We start from the raw sequence: 17,302 nt of genomic DNA, 5'->3' as shown, positions 1-17,302 counted from the left end.
GCCACTGTGGAGGTTTTATCAGGGTGGTTATGTCTCCAGCAGTTCCCTAGAGACCCTTCAGGTGTTGGGGCCGCCCTACAAATCATCCCAGAAGAGGAACAACCCTGCACTTCCATGCTTTCTTCTCCCATAGCCTCCACCTGTAGATTTTCCCTTGGGGAGGTGGGTGTTATCTGGCTCACAAAGTGATTTAATGAGAATCAGCTGAATATACCATTATGAAAAATAGAAGCAGTAAAACACAGCCCCGTGGTCTCTTTTACTGAAAGCTGGAAACATCTCTGTCTCCAAAGAACTATTCAGAGTACAATAGGAGTAGTGTTGCCAGGGCCTCTGGGAGTAGATACAGCAACACTGAGGCCCCAATTCAGCAAAACACTTGCATGTGCTTACCTCCCTTTGAAGTTACTTTAAGCACCTGTTTAGCTGCTTGCTGAAGAGGGATGGGGTTACTGAGGTGCTTAAAGTTAAGCACACACTTAAGAGCTTTCCTGGGCCAGGGACTTAGCTACTATGGTGATGAATGCTACAGGAAAACATATGGGTAGATTAGATAGATTGTAACAGTGGGTTTATGCAGATTTCCTTCAAAACATCGGATCTCCGTGGATGTGGAGAACCAGATGCCTGCTCCCTCTGCAAGCCTCTTATTATACAGCAGGTAACATAGAAAGAGCTCCACTCTCCCACAGGATATAGAGATTTTCACTTATGTGAGGGCAAGGATGATTATGATACAAAATTTACAAAATGAGGCGTGACGTTCCGAGCAGTTATTGCTGAAGAAAGTGATCCCGCTCCTATTAAAATCAACAAAAGTGTTTCAATTGCATTCAGTCGGAGCAGGCTCGGACCCAAAGTAGAACCAGCTACATAAATTCTTTATCTGTCAGGGTATGTGAAGATCTGTCATGTGCCATGCCAATGTCCAGTGGACTGCCATCATTTTTTGTAGTTGGATTGTCACTGAATTATGCTATGAAGATCTCCCAAGTCCATGCTGCTTTATTCTTTGTCCATTATTTACACAGTGCTCAAAGTGTGCTAGGTGCTTTGTTGACCCATAAAACACAGTTCCTACCCAAAAATACTTACAGTCTAAAATTAGATCCAATATTAGGAAGAAGCAGCTAATAGTAATGGTGTGAGAAAGGGAAGGACAAATATTTGCTCTTGTTTGGCTATGTAACCTTTGATCTGTTTTTGTTGTCTGGTTTTTGTTTTGTTTTGTTTTTATAAAAAATAGTGAGGGGAAGAGAGTGAAACAAGGTAGCTGAGGTGATTAGAGGAGGGTGGTAGCATGTTACACTCAGATGTTGGGGAGAAATCAGAAAACATTAGTCTGGAGTTGAAAAGTTTAATATTGAATCTGATGACATTCCCATATGCTGCCCTGTACATGCTGCTCCTCCTAGCCCGTTGGAGATTAATGTTTTCCAGGGACCTAAGGCCTTTCATAGTCTTCTCAGAAGCTTGCTGGGCCCTGAGAGGGAGGGCTTTCTGGAGGAAGTGTCCTTGAATGGCTCCCATTTGATCTGGAAGGGGGGAGGTGGGCTGGCTTGTCTGGCTCTTAACCCTGTTCTTGCTGCTGCCCTACTTGGCTGTTGACCAGTTGGAGAACAAATGATTGAGAATAACATAGACTTTCAGCCTATTGACAAAATCCATTGAACAGTTTACTGATCAATATGCACCAGATAACATCAAGGCTTTTGCTTTGTGACATTCAATGTGGATTTCTAATAGTTCTTGATTTGTAACCATAGCCAAAAACCAAGACTGCAGAATGATATTGTGAGGTTCCAAATTTGTGCTCTCAGTGACTTTCAGGTTACCTTTGCTCAATTTAACCAATCCAAGTACAATATTTTCTACCCTGCTGGGATGGGAAACTCACCCTGTGATGTGATGTCCAGCAGTGTTCTTTCTGCCCCTTACATCATTATCAGTTAAAAAGATTCTGTGACATGAACTTTACATGTCAGTTTTTGTCAATGAACCACGAAACCAGTTTCTTCTTCCATAAATTGTGAGTTTTACTGTGGAAACAGCATTAAAATCTTGTTTTGATCAGTAAAGCAATGATAACTCAAAAACATACAGAGAAAAGATGCTTTGAGTAATGGTTGCTTTTCTAACTGTAACTACACTTTAAACGCCTGTAAAGGTTAATTGGTCACTGGTTAGGTATTTGTGGATAATTTGCTTGGGTCCCAATGAAATTATTCCATTGCCAGAGTCTGCTTTTAACACACAAAAATGCAGGGGCGTAACATAAATGTTACAGCAAAGGGACATTTTCAGGTGTGGAAAGCAAAAAGGGGTTTACCTTGAAAATAACCTTCTCAGTGAAAGAAACAGACAAGTGCCATATAAGTAAAAAAAAATGGCGAAATACAAAGAAATAGAAAAAAATCTTTATTCCCCAAATGTTATGACCCCCGTGTATTTCTTTCAGGGAGTCTGGTATCCAGTTAAGAACTAATAACTTTGATCTTTGTCCCATTCGTACATTAGTGTTTCTGAGCTGATATCTGAGCAGAATTGACTCTTACCTCAGATTACATTTTGTTGCCTTATAAGTGAAAACAACAACCCCCACTGACTGCGGTGTGTATGTTACGAAAATACATTTCTCTTTTTTATTATTCTGTGTAAGCCAGCAGCATCAAAGAAATGAGCTGCCCCAACTGGTCTCACAGCTGCTGCTTGTCTCTGTTCTGTATATACGCTAAATTAATTGGAAAAACAGGGACAAAAAGGCATTTAGTTCAGGTCAGCTTGTTCAACTACAGCAAATACATGACAGGCTAAATCATTGTCTTTCGCGAAAGAACTGGTTGGCATGGGTGAGCTCTGCAACGCTTCCTTATGAAAAAAGTTTTTTTTTCCAGTGCCTTGGAGCATGGATGCTGTGAGAGGAGGTACTCGGCACAGAGCATGGGCATGGTCCTATCAGGGTGTGATGTCAAGGGGTGTTTTCAGGACAGGTTATTTGTCCTCCTCAACCATGAAGTGGCATTTCAGCCTTAGTTCGTTACAGCTTCGTGGATGTAGCTTAAGAAAAAAATTCTGTTCCTCCTTAATAACAGTGATGTGGTTAATTACTGAATTCTTGTTGTCGGCGTCAGGTCAGTTTGTGGCGCCATGCTAAAAACAAACATATGGAGAACCTTTGTTCCGTTGCCGTCTGGTTTTTGGCATCGTACGTGTAAATGAGCATTGTCAAAAATAGTTGTAGAAAAGCCCAAACCTCGTAGTGGTTTACAAACTGTGGATCATCTGAATTTTTTTATAAATAGAAACATGCACTTTACAATAAGGATAAATTGGCAAATCAAGGAAATGGGCTCAGGTAGATCTTCTTAAACTTCTTCCAGTAGAATCATAGAATATCAGGGTTGGAAGGGATCTCAGGAGGTCATCTAGTCCAACCCCCTGCTCAAAGCAGGACCAATCCCCACACAGATTTTTGCCCCAGATCCCTAAATGGCCCCCTCAAGGATTGAATTTACAACCCTGGGTCTAGCAGGCCAATGCTCAAACCACTGAGTTATCCCTTTTTAGAAGTTGTAAATTATTAGGCATCTCAGCATGCATTTTGTATTATAGCAGAAATTGATATGTGGTGTACATATTTAATGCTAGTTAGATTGGTTTTCTTCTGAAATCCAAAGGAAAAAAAATATGGAGTGATGTAACGTGTAAACTGAAAACCGGCTTACATTAAAAATGGGTGAGAGAAATATTACTAACAATTGGTTCAGAGAAGAACTCGTTCCCTATTCTTTTCTCTCCGGGCAGTGGAAATTAGTGGAAGTTATTGCATGTTCAACCCAGTTGTTCTTTATAGAATGAATATTACCTTACAGTTATTTTTTCTGTCCACGTTTGTGATCTTGACTATATAGATAATCTTTCTTTTTTCTCTCTCTCTCTTTATTCCAGGCCTTCTGCCTTATCTAGTAGCCCAACATATTCAGATCTTCCGTTCATTAGAATTTCCCCACACAGAAATCCGGCTGCAACATCAGAATCTCCCTTCAGCCCTCCTCACCCTTACATTAACCCTTACATGGACTACATCCGATCACTGCACAGTAGCCCGTCTCTGTCCATGATCTCGGCAGCCCGTGGACTCAGCCCTACAGACGGTGGGTTTAAGACTGGCTTCCTGTTTGCTGTCATTGTGGCAACTTAAGTTATATTAATCTTGTCAACATTTCTCTTTTTTTCCTTGTTCAAAGCAGCTTCAGCAGATTTGTCACCCATATTTATTATGTCATAAATGTTTCAATACTTCATCAGCCTGTTGCTGGTCATTTGTACATTTCACAAACGTTGAAACTTCAGCAAAAAAGAAGAAGTTCTCATTCAAAATTAAAAATGTAACAATGTTTATGGCTTTAATATCTTCCTTTTTGTGGGACAGACAGTGGGTATGATTCTGACCTACCTTAAGCCAGTGTAAATCAGGAATGCCTGCACTGAAATCAAATCAGCTCGTATAAATCAGCATATCTCCAGCGAGTTCAAGAGATATATTGTGTTGGAAAGGTCTTTTCCTTTATTAAAATAGCAGTTTTATTATCTTAACAACACACTCACTTGCTAATGAGGGTCATTATATCTCTATTTAACTTAAATTGAGCTACACCAATTTATACTAGCTGAGGATAAGACGAATGAAATTTCACTCATATGAGATATGTGATTGGTGATCAGGATCAGGTGCAGCATATTTAAATGACTCACATTTAGGCAGCATACAAGGAAAGTGATGTTCCCTGAGGTCTGAGTATGATGTAGATATTACCTCCCTGTTTATTCGGATGTAAACTAAATTATAAAGGACCAAGATCTGCAATCTCTACTCAGTCCTTAGTCAAAACTCCCATTGATTTAAATTTGAATTTTCCCTTCATGAGCAATGAACAGAATCACACATGGGCTGGATTCTGAGAAGTGTGTTTTTTAACAGTACATTAGTAGTTTGACATTTCAAAATTGCTATATTGTGCTGAGTGGAGTTATAAATGGGCCAAATTAGCAAGTGAGTATTTAGTGAAGATAATTAAACTACTATTTTAATTAAGGAAAAGCTCTTCCCAGTGCTCACACAAATTTACAAAACAGACAAACTGCCTTTAGCAGAATTTGAAAAATGAGTAGTGTACTCTGTTCAAATGGATGACTAATTAATCCTCACTTGTAAGAGCCTATACCTTTACTCTAATCCATTAGTTATGGGTGCGTATTCTTCTTATGAGAATAAATTTTAATGACCTAATGTCAATCAAAGTGTATGTGTGCATGTAGGGATTTCCACTGGTGATATAGACAGCCTGGTTGTTGTGTAAATCATTGTTAATTCTACACATTTTATTTTAACAAACAGTGTTATTTGATGACTGGCAAAATCATTTTAAAAGAACACTTTGGTGATTATTCAGAAATCCTTATCTTGCCACAAAGAAGTTCTATATGTTTATTGTAGAATATATATGATATAACTTTTTAATAGCTTTTTGAAACATCTCTCTCTTTCTCAATCTCTGACATGCCCTTCCCCCACAAATATTTTTATATTAATATATGTACATGTATATTGGCATACACACATACATATGCAGAGATGTAGACATACGTTCACTGTATCTGCAGTAAAATCTGTCTTAAGGGATCTCTCAAGAAACTACAAATTAGACAGGTTAGAACAGAACCAATTGTAATCTCTTATGGCAGTGATTGTATTTATTTTTGCAAACTGTGTACAGAATTGCACATATTGTAGGAACTAAACAAATAAAAGAAAATTTAATAAACTTTCCTAATAAATAAAGTTAGTACTCAGTTTATGTATTTGAGCAGAGTCACCTCTTAAGACCAGAGATTGGCTAATAAAGATAGATTCTAAAACATTCTACTGCATACTCTATGTGTATTTATATATTTGATTTTCAATGTATAGGTACTTACATAGCACGATGATAGCCACCATAGAGTGCATGCATGTATGTGAGTATCGTGGTATACATACAGCATGTAAACTATGCAGTATAATTTGATTTATAGGCATGAGCCAAAAAAAGTCCTGAATACTTAAATAGCCCTAATTATGAAAGTGGAAGCTTTCACACAGCAAAATCCTTGGGAAATATAAGTGGACAAAGAAAAATTACAAGGAATTGTGTAAGGATTTATAGCTTTTATTATCATTGCATTTTAGTTGCATTGTAATTACACTTTGATGGCATATATTTATAAAGTGAAAGAGTTAAAGTGGTAATATAACTTATGAAGTAAATTTATGCATATACAGGCTTTTTAAAAATATTGATATAAAGAACAATTTAATAACTGCTATCAAATGAGATTCCTACATAATTTCACTTATACTTTAATTCCACTTCAGTTGCACATGGAAATTAAAAAATCAGCATACTGCCATCTCTGTTGTCCAGCATGAAGTTTCATAGGTATCCCAATAAAAAAACTATTTAATTAAAGGTTGTAAAATATGTTGCATAGAATTCATAGTTAGCTAGGTTAGCCAGTCAAGTATGGAACTCTAAAGCTCTTATTCAGGCAGATCTACCCAGATCAGACCCTAATCTCCCTTGTTTGTTGACAGTTTCTACCACATTTTGGACTCTACTGGATTGCAAATAATAAATAATAGTACAAGTGTATACCTGTGTACACACACAACGCTAAAGGTATAAGTGGCTTGATTATAAATTCTGCCACACACAGTTTGCATTTGAAGGCATGTAAAATTGTGCTGTTTTTATTAAAAGTCATGATGCCAGTTAAATTGCTTTAGGTCAATTAAATAATTTTTTGGGGGTTCAGTCCACAGTTGCATTGATCCTGGGATGGCCAGGGGCCAAACAGCCCATTGCATAATGTAGAGCAGCTTTAAAGCTGCTCTAAGTTATGCAACTTGTAGACAATGGCTACAGCAGCTGAGGATCTGGCTGAGTGCTTTGCATACCATGTCATTGACTCACCCAGGAAAACAAGTGGTGTGGAGCCAGCTCTGCTGGCTTTGGTCCACCCATGGATTTCCCACAGCAACACAAAGGAACTAGAGATGGGGCTGAGACCTGAGCCAATTGTTAGGTGTATTGCAGTAGTGCCCACTATGCAGGGGGTGTGATTCTTTTCTGATTTACACAGATGTAAAGCAGGAGTAACTCCACTGAGGCTACACTGGTGTAAAAGCTGGTGTAAATGGGAAGAGAATTAGGACAGCAGTCCTTGCCCTGAACAGCTCAAATTCTAAAGGTCCAGTCACAGGGCAGAGCTAGATTTAGAATCCCACTTAATGGGGTAATCCTGCAAATATGCCCATGAGGAACTTTACGTATGTGAGTAGCCACATTGAGCTTTGCTTTTATAAAATACTTCTATATTTTAAAAAATAAATTGCACATCATAACTGAACTCAATTACCCTTCAACCAAGCCATTATTAATTTGCCAATTTCTTGTATTTAAAAAGGGTCTTAAGGAAAGATTTCTTAAGGAAACCAAAAATTCTTTCAATTTATGGAACATTGGTAATATAGTTATGTGCTCACTATATTCCTTTATAGGTTCTGAAGCATTTCATTTTAAAGCTTGCAGCCAATATTATTGTTAGTTAACCCAGACACTTATGTCAGAAAGCTCAGGAAGTGTTTTAAGTGTGTCTGGAAAGATATCATAGTCGTCTACTACTGTAAAACTTTAAAATCAATGACTCAGTGTAATGAGTGAGGGGTTTTTTTTTAATTTGTGGTCAAATATTTTTCTTGTCATTTTACAGAAAGTGACAGTGGCAAGGTGTGGATTATATTTATTTTAGAAATCAATTTGTAATTTGAAAACAAGAAGAATGCTTCTCAGCTCACTTCTCTTGCGGTTTCCTTTCCTGCACTGTCTAAAGTCCTTTTATTTTTCTTTAACATTTCCTAAAGTTTGATTTAAAATAATGTTTATTCTTCATTTATGTCAGATCTCATGATATAACAGAGAACACTTTTTATTTTATAATATAGTGAAATACTCTGTCAATCCTATTCCTGTAGGAGCTCCCACCCCAACTCTGCCATTTCATTTTTCCTTTTAGAATAAACCTGGATCCTGTGTTTGTGGTGTTTCATTTAGGACATGATCCTTCAAACACTAATGCAAATAAACCACTTTACCCATTAGTAGTCCTATGTGAATAAAATTATTCAGTGTTTGCAGGATTAGTGGTTACATTTGTATTTCCACTCAGAACATAGCCAATGAAATGGTGGAAGAATGGCACTAAATAACAAGTATAAATAGGAAAATACTCTGTTGCAGTACAGCACTTAAATCTGAGGATCTCAAAGTACTTTATGGATATAATGAACCATGCTGCACAACATTCTTATGAGCATAGTTAGGGAAGTATGATTATCTCCACTTTACAAATGGAGCAGTTAAGGACCAGAGAGATAGAGTGATTTGCCCAAGTTCACCCAGGAAGTCTGTGGCAGAAACAAGAATAGAACCTATCTATTCTAATGACTAATCTTCTGCTAAATCCATGAAACCATCTATTAATAGCATCAGAGGGCCACTGAAATGAAATATTAATCCAATGTTACTTCAGTTCATGGCATGGAGTTTAGTGATGCTTGAAAATTGTATGGAGGAAAAACAGATCATGAATAATTTTTGCAGAAAAAGAGGTTTTTTTATGAGTAAAGGAGATTATCTGCAGGGGATTGGATGATTCATGAACACAGTAATGGCATATACAGCGTCTCTCCTCTATGGCACTGAGCCTTACACACCTGAGTAGACCCATTGAGGTCATTGGGACCACTCTCATGAGTTCCATTACTCAAGTATATGTTTGTAGGATCGGGGGGGCCTTACTTATTAACATGAATCCAGCCTTTGCTAAAAATGCCTATAAATTGTTCCTGTCTGACAACTAATTTGCTTGAAAGAAATTATTTTGTCCTAGTTCAGTTTTGCATTTCACAAAATATTCCCCCACTGATGACATCCTTTTGGTATTCTCAGTAGGGCGTTCGGAGATGTGAATGAGCATGGAACTTGACCTGCTTTGCAAGAGGTGTTTCAGGTTAAGATTGAGACACGTTGGCGTGGGAGAGAAGCTTTTGCTGCTTGTGGTTAGCTTTTCATGTGACTAAATAAAACATATTAGTTTCCAGGCCTGCCAGTCAGTCTGTCACTTTTAAATTCACTTAAAAAAATAAATATAAAAAATGAGGTCACTGTGAATGGTAAATGTCACTGGTAAATGAATATTTTATGTCTTGCCATTTTGTGAATGATGTCTTTGCAGTATCACTGGTTGAAGTATGTTGACTGCACAGGCATATTGCAGATGTTGCGTTGCTTTAAAAATAAACAAGCCAGTTTAATAGCCAAAGGGAAGCAGTGGAGTAATAAAAGTTTGCCTCTTGTTTGTCTTACGTCATTAATGGTGCTTTTTTATATTGTGTTCTTAGCTCCACATGCTGGAGTCAGTCCAGCTGAATATTACCATCAGATGGCTCTATTGGCAGGTCAGCGCAGCCCATATGCAGACATTATTCCTTCAGCTGCTACTGCAGGAGCTGGCGCCCTTCATATGGAATACCTTCACGCCATGGATAGTAAGTGATCATGCTGGAAAAAGTGAGACAAATAAGGCCCTGATCCTGAAAAGAGAGCCCCATGGGTGAATTTCCTATGCTCACGTGAAGCCCCGCTGTCAACAGTAGAGCACTGTGCAGATGCAGAAGTTTGTACCCGCATGGTTCTCTTTTCAGGATTGGGGCCTAAAAGTAGTTTAAGTGAGAGGTGACAAAGTGAATCTGATAATAAACTTTGAAAGAGACTAGGGAGAGAAATGTGATTGCTTCTAAAAATAAAGGGCTGTGGGTAAAACTAACTTTCAGTGGACTCAGATTCCTAAATTACTAAATGTTTTTGAAAAGGTTACCTGACACTAATAAACATTAAGTCATGTTTATCTATAATGTTGATATTTTTGTTGCTGTTGACACCAGTACTCATTGTTCATAAATAAACATTTACATCCATTTTCCTAACCTTAGTTAGTGTCCCTGTCCCCTCAAAAAAAAAACCCAGCAACCAGTCAATGTGAACAACTCTTCTTTTATAGAATTTGTCTAAAACATCTCGAGAGAGCAGCAGATATGTTTAAAAAATATGTATTCTAGTACTGACTAAGCTTTGAGATTGTTCCTGGCTCAGGCAACGTGGATGGCCAAATCCCCAAGGATGCTGCCTCAAATATCTAAGCTATGTACCTCCTTCCACCTGCTGCACCATCTTCAAGACCTTTTATCGTGGCCTCTATTTCTCTCAGCAAAGTTGAGTGGAGAGCACTCCATCTGAAGCTGCTCACTGCTGTTTTTTAGTCAACCAAAGGGAGTTACTGTTAGTATTGAGTTGTGCAAAGCACTTCACTCATCAGCTGCTAATGCTGTCTGTGGAATCCTCTCATTCCCCCCTCTCCACCATAACTTGGGAAGTAAGAGACTGGGGCTAGGAATCAAACAGTGTTGCCTCTCATGTGGCAGCACAGAGCCATACTATGCTATTAGAGCAATGGTTTAGCCTGTGACTCTTTTAACTCCTTGCCAGCATGTGGTTTCTTCAGGTCTATATCTCATTATTGACCATGTTCCATGGCTGCTGATCCCAAGGAATCTGCATAGGATGTAAGAATTATGAGGCTCACACGTAGAAAGCATGACGACATAAGAAAGTCACTGTTACAAGGAAATTCATTTAAATATATGTTAAATAAGTGATTGATAAGTTTTGCAAGTCAGGCAAGATGTATTATGCAGGAATTGAGTGTGCAAATTAAACGTTTTTATTCTATTAGTCGTAAAGAAGGTGAGCACATTTTTTAACAATTCAATTTCAATTACATATTCTATATTCAATTACTGTGCATGGTGAATTACAATAGTTAAAATATTCCAAACATACTCATTTCCTACTCAGAGGTGCTTATGAAAACCAGAATCTGCTGTGTGGACATTTTTTCTGATAAGCTTCACAGAAGATGGAGTTTTTCAAAGGGTTTTGAAAGAGAAGGGAGAGAGTTGGGGGTGGGGGGATAAAGGGCTATTAATGTGTTTGTCACATATTAATAGCAACTTATTATAACATTCATTTTCTGGTTTATGGATGGTTAAAGACATGTAAGTGTAATAATCACACTTGGACACATCGTCAACTCGTGTAACTGTCGTAGCTCCACTGAAGTCAATGGAGCTATCCTTATTTACACTAGCTGAGGATCTGGTCCACTGTGTATAATCCCTTGAATCCCAAAGTGCTTGATAAATAATGGGCCCAATCCAAACTAGCATGCTGACCTACTGTAATTTGCCTGGTCAGCACTTACCTACCACCATGATGGGCATTCTAGGAAAACCTAAAGAGATGGATAAAATTCTGTATCACTTACACAAATAACACCAGAGACATCAAAAGACTGACTTGTGGAGTAAAGGCTGGAGGATTGAGCTTGCTATAATATGCATAGAATTACAGCTTCAGCATCACAAATAATTACCTCTTTTTCCTTAAAGGCAGGGGTGCTGGAACAATTTGTATAGTGGAGGTGCTGAAAGCCATTGAACAAAACTGTAAATCCTGTATATGATGGAAACCACTTCAAGCCAGGGGATGCTGCCGCACCCCTAGTTCCAGCACATATGCTTAAAGGAAAGGATATTGATCTTTGATGCATATAATCTCTGTACATTCATAAAAAAAATTGTCCTAAACATAATCTCAAATAGGGACAGCTGTACAGATATTTGATATATGCACTTTAATTTGTTTTGTGTTTGGTTTTAAAGTTGAGATCACACATTTGCGATTCATTATAGCAGCAACTTTTCAATTAGGGATTATTTCAGTACTAAAGACAAAAAAATTGAAGCAGTATTATGCAAATGGGTTATTTTAAACAGTAAATAGAGAATTAAAATAAGAGCGAATCCTAAGAAGGTCACTTAGTCTCACCTTCTCTATTTGATGAGAATGTGTTTAGTCAGGCAATAGCTTCTTTTATCTAAAGAGAGGATGAAGTTACCCTTTTACTTTGTGAAAACTAATTAAAACTATCTTAACTTGCATGGATATACAGTAAATTAATTGTCATTAAGTAGGCATCTGAATGTCCTATCATTCATCATGCTAAAGAAAACCCCTTTCTTCTTTGTCAGAATTTTAGATTAGAAAAGAGAAACAAAACAATTAGCAGGAAACCAATATTAAGATGCTTTTTTTTGAACGATCAGAATGCCCATATTTGCATTATGATGATTTTAAAAGTCCTCTTTCCACCCTGCCCCATTTTGTTAAAAAGAATGAAAAAGAAGTTGATAATTTCCCTCATTATTTGCGACCAAATTCTGAGAAAATAGCTGATTTGACCCACTGAAAGACCCCTGCTTACGTATTCCATACAACAATGGGTCAGAAACAGAGAATGTTCTGAATTTACTATATGGAGAAGGTGTAGTGTGTACAGCAGTGAGTACAGTGATCAAATCTGGAGCCTCTAGACTCTACTGTAATACAAATAATAACCATGTGCATTATGCAGAAGATGGACACAGAGCTTTATACAGAGTATGGGGAACACTCTGCCTTCTTCCTGCTTTATGGTGCTGGAGAGCCATTTTTATTGGGGTGGGGGACAGGATGCTTGGTTCTTGTGCAAGGAGTTGAAACATCCTATATGCTCTGGAGTCTCGCTCTGTGGGAACTTTTTGGTGAACTCCCATTGACTTCAGTGGGAGCAGAGCTAGCTAGGTCCTCACTGAGTGCTTATGACAGTCCCACCCTGTAAGACTTACTGAGGTGTGACCTTTTGCCTGAATGTAGGCTGAGTTTCAAGAAACAGTGGGACAAGTTTTGGCTAGTAGACCCATTCCTTCCCCCTGTGTGTCATCAAGGGATTTATGGGTTTGGAAACCAAGACAAAATTCAGGATGTGTACTTTCATAAAGTAAAACCAAACTTCTACTGGTGCCTGTGAACCAAAACCACCAAGTTTCACAGAGCTCTAGTTTATTTTCAGAAATTCAAACCTGTCATGTTCACAGCCTTCAAAGAAGACCAGTTCCTTTGGCATGTTTGAAGAAATATGATTTAAAGGAATAAAATTATACGTCTGAAAATTGTTCCATAATAATTGATGCTAAAAACTTGAATTCAGAAATCGAATTCATGGACCAATTTGCAACAAGGCATATTCCATTTTGGAAAGTAATGATTGAAATTGATATCAGCTATTTTAGAAATGAGCTCCACCCTCGGAATAAGTCTTTACTTAGAACACTCACTTTGATTTTTGCCTACACATTCCTGTCTCAAAGCTTCACTAGCTGCTATTACAATTTCCTTGAGTATAATATCTACTCCACAAGGACTAGATTCTTAAACAAGTCTGTCTTCTGCTCTATAGAACGCCACAGCCTACCTTCTATTTTCTCTCACCTCCAAAGTTGATGGTTTTTCAGTGCTTGCTCAGAAGGTAAATGGAGTTTTTAGTGAATCACCAGCTCTGCATTTTTGGTCTCCAAGAATCTTATTAAAAAAATGGAATACGATCCTTCATTGGAAGAATACTATGAATAGATAAACATCTCAAATTAATAAACGCTGAAGTGTTTGTGTTTAAAATATATGCCAGAGCAAAGCTGCAAAGTTTATTTTAGCAGTCAGAGATGCTTATAAATTGTGATCTATTTCTTTTTATAGTAATATACGAACTCAGAATATTGTTATACTAAACATTTTGCAACATAATGAATGATCATCTCATGTTTAAAACCTTTTAGGAATGTAAAACCTAATTCAATGGTGAATACAAGAAAAACAGTCATTTAATTTAATTGGATTTTCCATTTTGAAAGTCACTGCCTCACTTGAAGCCAGTCCTACTCTTCCATTACCAAGTACTGTGGGGCTCTCATTTGGACGTAACAATCATCTCATGTGACACAGGAATTCTCTGTTTACACATAGAACTGTTACCCCTTAGGAAATTGACCAAGTCCCAGGTAGACGCAAGTTGGGGTCTGACTAATTTCTAGATCCAGGTGAGACCACTATGGCATACTGTCCCAAGGAGAAAAGAAAATCTGGGGCTATTGAATGATAAGGCTGAGTCAAGGCTCCCTGTTATAAATCCACTCTGCTCTGCCTTTCCCAGCTGGAAACCACCTCTTTGTCTCTGGCCAGAACACTTTTGTGCCTATAACAGAGCCAGGGGACAGGGATGAGCTGGCCCAGAGCTCAGAGTGGCTCTGTGCTGAAGAGAAAGCTGGCTGCTGATAGCAGTTGGGAGGGACGAGGGAAAGAGTTTATGAGCATTTGAGGAAAAGAGTCTTTTCACACTGCCATAGCGTGACTTAGGAATGGGTTGGCTCATTTTAGAGAGGGAAGGGAGAAGGAGGGAGTCGTGCGTTTGTTGAAAGTCTGTGGGGCACCAGGATGAGGATAATCATACTTGGTAGCTCTGTGCAGTTTGTTAAGGATGAGTATGCTTCTCTTCAAACTCCGAGCGGTAGTGCAGACGTGGGTGATACTTATTTGGTATAAGTGTCCTCTCCTGGGAAATGGGGTAAAGAACTGCCAAATGAAGTTCTGATGCTGAAATGAGAAATGCTCTGATCAGCAAAGAGGCAGACTACAACTATGTTTGTAGATCATTTATCAGGCTGTCTAAGCTTTCACTTCAGATGAGAAATGTAATCTAGCAGGGTTCATGTTATAGTATTTTTAATGATCACTTCATTTTCCAATGAAATCATTGGAATACATCTCTCATTTGCAGCGGAAAACATAACTAGCTGATATTTGATTTATAAACATAGTTGTGGTTTGCCTTTTTCCCAGTCAGAGCATTGTCTCATTTCAATATCAGAAACAGTCAGTCTGTTCTTGGCAATTCTCTAACAAATTCCCCAGGAGAAGACACTTACATCAAGTAAATGGCAGTCACCTCTATCTATACACATTCAGATCTGGAATTCTGATCAGTCAGAATAAATATTTTTAAACTTACGTCCTAAAAATTGAATTTAAAATCTTTCCTAAATTATCATTAGTAACATCCCTATGCAGAGGTCAGGATTCTCATGTTAAAAACAGAACTGTAACATGAAACAATGCCACGCTTATCCAAAGAAAGTGATCTATGCTTCCCTCATCATGAGCATGTCCAGTGTCTTGTGATCAATCCCATTCCTATCAATCTGAGGAAAATAAATGATTGATGCTTTTATCCATGTGACTACAAGGGGTGTGTGTGTCAGCTGGCGTAGAACATAGCAAGGAGGATTATAAATAACGACAATAACAATGCTGTGAATAACAGACCATTTAGTGTTCAGTTGTGGTCTAGTGGATTGTGCAAAGAGTCCTGTTTGCCCCACTCATTTGATGTTTCACTCTGGATGACGGTACTTCAGTTATCCACTTGGTAAAATGGAGATAATAATAACTCACTTTTAAAGTGCTTTGAGCCAGCTCCTTAACTAATGCAAATTGGCATAACTCCATTGACTTCAGTGTAGCTGTACCGATTTATATCAGCTGAGAATCTGGCCCACATGAGAGGTATAGATGAAAACTACTAAATAAATGCAAAATATTACTATGTAGTTATTCTTTTACTATCACATGGATCTTGTATATCCTTAGTAAATGCATAGCAACTTTTTATAGCCACTAATCAATGTTTGTACTTTCATGGAGATAAAACATATCAGGCTTTAGAAGTATCAAGACACTGCACTTAATAAAGTAGCAGACGTACACACAGTACAATAACAAGCTCATAAAAAGAGAGAGAAAACAGATTTAGTAAAATAGCTTGAAGTAGCTCGAGGGGAAAAATAAAATCTTCAAGCTGAAGTTTTAAATGATAATTCAGCAGCATGAATATCCAGTGAAAGACTGGAGGAATAAAGATGGGGGGGGGAACCCAAACCCTGAACCCAGATCCCAAAGACAATTCATACCCTTGTTGGCAGTCTTAGCAGAGCAGCCAAGGTCAAAGAGTGTTCCAAATTAAGCCCAGTTTATGAGGGGGAGTATAAACAGAGATCAGATCACAGAATTATATCAACCATAAAACAGTGGCTTTAAATGCCAGATTTTGAATGTTGGCTGAACACACACAAAAAAGGGCAACCAATACAGATGTCTAAGGAGAAGAGTCAAGTGAGAAAATTGCAAGCAATGAAAATTAAGACAAGCCCTGTGATTCTGTGCCACTTGCACGTTAGACAGAGTAGTGGTAGGAAGATTAGTTGGAAAGCTATAGGAAGAATTGAGACAGGAAAGAACCACCGTAGTTTTAGCCGCAACATTTGTTAAGTAATCATGAATTCTGGAGATGTTTAGTAAGTGGAACTGAGAATTAAAATAATGTATGAAAAAAACCAACAAATCATAGTCAAAGATTACATCTGGATTGCAAGCATACCCTAGAAATGGATGAAATACAAAGTCAACTTACCTCAAAATAAAATCTCCAGCAGGAGAAAAGCAAAGTGAGAGAGCCTAAAATGAAAATGTCAGTCTTACTATATTTAACAATAAAATTAGCAAGCATTTAGTTGAACATATCCATGAAATGTGTAAACAAAGAACATCAGGAAATTTGGGAAAAGAGCAGATCTCTACATCAGCTGTCTATAACAGTAATGAAGGCCCTGAATCAACTATGTATTTGAGTATTTGCTTAACTTTAATCACATGGATAGTCCTGTTGGAGTCAATGGACTACTCACTTATTTAAACTTACACACATGCTTAAGTATCTTGCTGAATTGAGGTCTAGAGCAGTGGTTCTCAAAGCCGGTCCGCTGCTTGTTCAGGGAAAGCCCCTGGTAGGCCGGGCCGGTTTGTTTACCTGCCACATCCGCAGGTTCAGCGATCGCGGCTCCCGCTGGCCGCGGTTCACCACTCCAGGCCAATGGGGGCTGTGGGAAGCGGCGCGGGCCGAGGGACAAACCTGCAGATGCGGCAGGTAAACAAACCGGCCCAGCCCGCCAGGGGCTTTCCCTGAAAAGCGGCGGACCGGCTTTGAGAACCACTGGTCTAGAGCACCAAGTAGTGGGAAGTATGAAGAAAAGATAACAGAAACCTGTCACCTACTCTTAAATTGTTGAGAAGTTACATAGAGCTGCAAGCCATCCAGTTAGAAAAATAGGACTTGAACCAAGAGTGTGTGGCCCTGGACATCAAAATTACATGGC

The 17,302-nt window shown here is 38.3% G+C and overlaps 1 protein-coding gene across 1 annotated transcript in view; it reads left to right on the top strand.

Moving 5' to 3' along the window:
* LOC112113485 (transcriptional activator GLI3) overlaps positions 1-17,302 on the top strand; it is a 251,295-nt gene that overhangs the window by 167,474 nt on the left and 66,519 nt on the right. The window contains exons 5-6 of the mRNA XM_024209776.2: positions 3,949-4,154; positions 9,503-9,649. Of these exons, the coding sequence (XP_024065544.1) occupies positions 3,949-4,154; positions 9,503-9,649 (353 nt within the window). The remainder of the gene's footprint in view (positions 1-3,948; positions 4,155-9,502; positions 9,650-17,302) is intronic.

The sequence above is a fragment of the Terrapene carolina genome, unplaced genomic scaffold (assembly GCF_002925995.2).
Source record: "Terrapene carolina triunguis isolate 2854851 unplaced genomic scaffold, T_m_triunguis-2.0 Scaffold179, whole genome shotgun sequence".
In the NCBI taxonomy this organism is placed as follows: Eukaryota; Metazoa; Chordata; order Testudines; family Emydidae; genus Terrapene; species Terrapene triunguis.
The sequence above is the reverse complement of the archived record's forward strand: the minus strand, read 5'-3'. Positions and strand labels throughout refer to the sequence as shown.